Source organism: Palaemon carinicauda, chromosome 17 (assembly GCF_036898095.1).
Source record: "Palaemon carinicauda isolate YSFRI2023 chromosome 17, ASM3689809v2, whole genome shotgun sequence".
Lineage (NCBI taxonomy): Eukaryota > Metazoa > Arthropoda > Malacostraca > Decapoda > Palaemonidae > Palaemon > Palaemon carinicauda.
This window is the reverse complement of record NC_090741.1, coordinates 60,424,725-60,430,520: the sequence shown is the minus strand read 5'-3', so window position 1 is coordinate 60,430,520 and position 5,796 is coordinate 60,424,725. Positions and strand designations below refer to the sequence as shown.

At 34.7% G+C, this 5,796-nt stretch overlaps 1 protein-coding gene across 2 annotated transcripts in view; it reads right to left on the bottom strand.

Moving 5' to 3' along the window:
- The window catches only part of LOC137656804 (probable serine/threonine-protein kinase DDB_G0275165), a 151,923-nt gene that overhangs the window by 16,584 nt on the left and 129,543 nt on the right, over nucleotides 1-5,796 (bottom strand). For both annotated transcript variants that reach the window (XM_068391112.1, XM_068391111.1), the window contains one exon: nucleotides 4,672-4,898. In XM_068391112.1, the coding sequence (XP_068247213.1) occupies nucleotides 4,672-4,898 (227 nt within the window). The remainder of the gene's footprint in view (nucleotides 1-4,671; nucleotides 4,899-5,796) is intronic.

Sequence of the window (5,796 nt, the reverse complement as noted above, 5' to 3'; positions counted from 1 at the left end):
TTACTGACGTGAAATCCCTATAATAATGATCTTACGAGAATGAGTTAATATTCTGAAATTTTATCACCGAGAAAATACCCCCCTCTCTCTCTCTCTCTCTCTCTCTCTCTCTCTCTCTCTCTAATCAGCACCATCCTCGTACTTTCATTTTTATTTAATTTACTTAAAATTACAGAAAGGAATATGATAAAACTAAAATATTCACATGATTAAAAAGTAGAAAATATAGCAGTCTAGAAAGGCATACACGCAAACATATAAATATGTTTACACTTACATTACACACACACACACACATATATATATATATATATATATGTATATATATATATATACATATATATATATTATATTATATATATGTATGTATATATTTCTATATACATACACACACACACACACATATATATATATATATACAGTACATATTTCCATATATATATAAATATATATTTCTATATATACATATATATATACTATATATATATTTTTCTATATATATATAATATATATATATATATATATATATAAGAATACTAATGAGAACTAAATGGTAGAAGAAGAAGAAATGAGCAAGAGGGGATTCCCAGAAAACCTGATATTATAAAAAGGGGCTCAAAGGTGGTACCTATCACGGTGCCCTCAGCCTTGACACCTTTGGTGCCCCTGGCATGGCACCAACAGGAGACGGTGGGACCCGTTCATTTGATCTCTCTCTCTCTCTCTCTCTCTCTCTCTCTGTATATATATATATATATATATATGTATAATATATATATATATATATATATATGTATAATATATATATATACATATATAAATATATATGTATGTGTGTATATATACATATATATGTATGTATATATATATATATATATATAGAGAATCATTGATTCATTTTTATTTATTTCTCTTTCTCTACATTTGCATATTACATATAGATGAATTAATTCACCTCTCTCTCTCTCTCTCTCTCTCTCTCTCTCTCTCTCAGCCGGATCCAGTTACGAAAGATGCATTATCGTGGAAGACGACCTTGCCAACGAGACGTCATCAATACAAACAATCTCATCCTGCATAAACGTTTGCTTCAGTTTAAACGCAACCTTACGTGACCTTGAAGGAAATTCAAACGTTTAAGTCATTAGATGTATTTCTTTAAATAACGATTAAACTTCAGTATTTTATTATTATTATTATTACTAGGTAAGCTACAACCCTAGTTGGAAAAGCAGGATGCTATAAGCCCAGGGACCCCGACAGGGAAAAATAGTCCAGTGAGGAAAGGAAACAAGGAAAAATAAAATATTTTTAGAACAATAACAATATTAAAATATATACTTCCTATATAAACTATAAAAACAAAACCAAAGGAAGAGAAATAAGATAGAATAGTGTGCCCGAGTGTACCCTCAAGCAAGAGATAAGATTTTCTTGATTGGGATACGTTGATAAGATGCAAAGGAAAGAAAAGGTTCGACTGAGAGAGAGAGAGAGAGAGAGAGAGAGAGAGAGAGACTTTATAAACAGTCTCGATGTATGTTCAACACCTTGTAAAAATAAATGAATCAGCAAAGCTTTACTAGTCAGGGCTACCCATACTAGGTTGGTTTGCTTTGAGCAATCAGACTAAATTCTAGCACCCTCACCGATCCCATTGGCCAGCGTGATGAGGAAAAATGGCCAAACCTCAACATGAATAAGTACTTTGTCCTGCAGTGGAATAGAAATGGCTTCATTTGTTGTTGTTGCTGTTGTTGTTGTTATTGTTATTGCTTTATGTATATATATATATATATATACACGCGTGTGCATGTCTGCGCAATTGTACATAAATCATTAAATATCAAGAAATGCTTGGCTACACCCCAAAAAAGAATCAACAAAAAATAAAAATAAATCAAGTCATCCTAAAAACGACCAAATCGAATGAAAAACGATAAACGCATAATTTGCTTGAAACATCAAAAAAAAAAAAAAAAAAAAAAAAAAAAAAAAAAAAAAGATTTCGTAAGCGTAGGAAAACACTGTAAAAGAATGCTGGTGAAGTTTCCAGTGTCGGGGGGGGGGGGGGGAAATTGGGGGGAGGCAAGCTGTTGATGGGGGGAGGGGGGGGGCGTGGAGTTTCCAGCCATGGGGGGGGGGGGTTAAGGGGGGGGTTAAGGGGGGGGGGTTAAGGGGGGGGGGGGGGGTTGACAGAGCGTTCTGAACCCGTTACGTCACTCGGGGTGATACGATTACGGTGAAAGTATTTCGCTGTTCTTTTGTTTCGCGATTGTTCACCTGACGTATAGGGGGTTAGAAGGGGGGTCCAGTCATTGGTGGGGGGGAGGCGGTATTTGGGAAGGGAGAGGGTGGGACGGGTCTCCTGGCTATTGATGGGGTAGGTCAGGTCTCGGGAAGCCGTAATAGGCTTTCGCTGGGTTATTTTAAAGAGGGTTTTACAGAGTAGAACGGTTCGTCAAACCCGGTTGTCGAACCTGTTTGTCAAACGGTCCGAAGAGGCGGAGTCAGCAATAAATGCATATGGTTTGTAGACAATTAAGCACCGCCCACAAAGTCAGGCGAGAACAGACTTTCCTCGAACCGTTCGAGAACCAAATACCGCGTTCACACGTTCGAACAGCACCTTCAAACACTTGTCTGTCGAACCGCGTTCAACGAACCGTTATAACGTGTAAACCCGCCTTAAGTCTTTCTTGAAAAGGCTTTTTTCTGACTTCGTACTTCCTTGAAAACGCTATTTGCAAGTCCTGAGGTTTATTTAGGAAATGCCTAAGATCGTTTGAATGCCTCAAGAATTTGCGTGATTGGTAATTTATCAAAATAGGGTATTTAAATACGTGTAAGATTAAATGAAATGGCTGTTCATGTTACTTGAAAATTTCCAAAAAATCTGTCCAGTTTAGATTTTTTTTTTTTAAAAAACATGTTAGATTTTTCTTTTTTTTTAAACAGATTAATTGAAATAGAGTAATTGAAAGAAATTCAAATACTTAAAACTTTTCCCAAATGTGTCAAGTGGTAAAAATTATTGAAAAAAAAAAAACTAAAGAATAATTAAAATAGCTTTTCAAATTACTTGAAACTTTCCAAAAATTTGTCCAGTTTACAATTTTTTGAAAAACTTGGAAGAATAATGGAAATAGCTGTTCAAATTACTTGAAACTTTTCTAAAATCTGTCCAGAGTTTAGAAATTTTTGAAAAACTTGAAAAGATGAATAGTAGAAGAATATCTGTTCAAATTACCCGAAACTTTCAAAAAATATTTCCAGAGATTAAAAATTCTTGAAAACTTGAAAGATTAATGGAAAGAGCAGTTCAAACTACTTAAAACTTAACAAAACTCTGTCCAGAGATTCGGAAAAAAGTTTTGAATTCTGTTCAGAGATAAATAAATAAATAAACGCATGTCATTTTATAACCTCCTTAGCGGAGGTAATAATATTAATAATCTAACAGACTCGATTTAGACTAAAATGTGCAATTTTCGATATAATTCAAGGACAGATCCAGATCACTAGTTCAGGAAACGAGAGGAAATTGCCAATTGCCCTAAAATACAGATAATCAGTATCAATCAAAATCTCTCGCTTATTTGAAGGTCAAACATTTACATAAATATGTATAAAATTGATGGGTGAGCAATCAGATCACGGTGGAAAAGATACTCATATTTCCATTTGCTGATTCATAATCTCGGGTTCAGTAAGCTGATTGAACGCGCTCTCTCTCTCTCTCTCTCTCTCTCTCTCTCTCTCACAAAATGGTAAATCTCAAGAATTACATTTTTGTAGAAAATCTTTTTTGTCATACCATATATATGCAAGTTTTTAGTAGTCTCTCTGTCTGTCAATCTGTCTTGTCATATACATACGCAAACTATTACTTGTCTGTCTTGTCATATTATATATACGCAAGCTTTTAGTAGTCTCGCTAAATGTCTGTCTGTCTATCTACTTTGTCATATCATACATACGCAAGCTATTACTTGGATGTCTGTCTTGTCATATTATATATACGAAAGCTTTTAGTTGTCTCTCTACCTGTATATTAATCTGTCTCGTCATATCATACATACGCAAGCTATTACTTGTCTATCTGCTTTGTTATATATATACGCAAGCTTTTAGTAGTCACCCTCTCTGTCTGTAAGTCTACCTGCTTTGTCATATACATACGCAAGTTTTTAGTTATCTCTCTGTCTTGTCATATCCTACATACGCAAGCTTTTAGTAGCCTCCCTCTCTGTCTGTCTGTCTACCTGCTTTTTCATATACATACGCAAGTTTTTAAATATCTCTCTGTCTTATCATATCCTACATACGCAAGCTTTTAGTTGCCTGTCTACCTGTCTGTCAATCTGTCTTGTCATATCATACATAAGAAAGCTTTTAGTTGCCTGTCTACCTGTCTGTCAATCTGTCTTGTCATATCATACATAGAAAGCTTTTAGTTGCCTGTCTACCTGTCTGTCAATCTGTCTTGTCATATCATACATAAAAAAGCTTTTAGTTCCCTGTCTACCTGTCTGTCAATCTGTCTTGTCATATCATACATACGCAAGCTTTTAGTTGCCTGTCTACCTGTCTGTCAATCTGTCTTGTCATACCATGCATAAAAAAGCTTTTAGTTCCCTGTCTGCATACACCCTGAGACTGGGCACGTACCTCTTCGTCGGAAACCTTGACGCAGACGTGGAACATCTGACAGCCAGCCTCAGGATCTGCGTAGTACCCGCCGGTGGCCTTATCGCTGCAGGTGAAGTTGGTGTCGGGCATCATGTCGTGCGGGTAGTTGGGGGGCGGCTGCTGCGACCCCACCAGCAGGAACAGCAGGAGGAACAGCAGGAGGCAAGGCTGGAACAGCGACTGCGAGCTGCGAAGAATGGGCGGTCCTGTTTCGAAGAAGGGGGTTAAAGGTTAGGTTCAATTCTGGTTAAGATTTCAAAAATGTTTTGATATCTGGGAAGTTTCTTTAATATTGTAAAAATATTTTATGAAATATTAGTTTATGCAATGAAATAATCTGGTCTAAAATTGAATAAATATTTTTTTAGATTAAATTCTAGTTAAGATTCAAAAAAATGTTTTGATGTCTGGGAAGTTTCTTTAATATTGTAAAAATATTTTATGAAATATTAGTTTATGCAATGAAGTATTCTTGTCTAAAATCAAATAAATATTTAGATTCAATTTAGTAAAGATTCCAAAAATTTTTTTGATATCTGGGAAGTTTCGATTCAATTCTGATTAAGATTCCAAAAAATATTTTGATGTCTGGAAAGTTTCTTTAATTAACCCTTTCACTGCCATTAGGGATTTGGGCAAAAATTTGAAAAAACAAAAAAACAAAAGGAAAAACACTTTTATAAATGCCTAAACTATAAAAAGTTGGCATTCAATAGCAAGGTCTTGGTGTGAGTTTTCAATAAATATCAACAAGATAGAGCATATGTGGTCATGAATGAATTTGCTACATCAGAAGTTTCCTTGAAATTATCACTGACAGTGAAAGGGTTAATAACGTCTAAATACTTTATTAATACAAGTTCATGCAGTGAAATATTCAAGTCTAAAATTAAACAATTTTAATAAAATTATTAATCACTTCCATCGATCAGGCAAAATACAATTTCAAATACAGGAAAATTAAAAGATTCTACAATCCCTATAAATTCAACGCCCAGCAAAATAATGTCTTGCTTTCACCTTTCTCACAAGACTGCATTTCCTTTATGTAAATTTCCTTACTATTCAAATACAGTCCTTCTCACTCAGAAAGATAACTGGGTT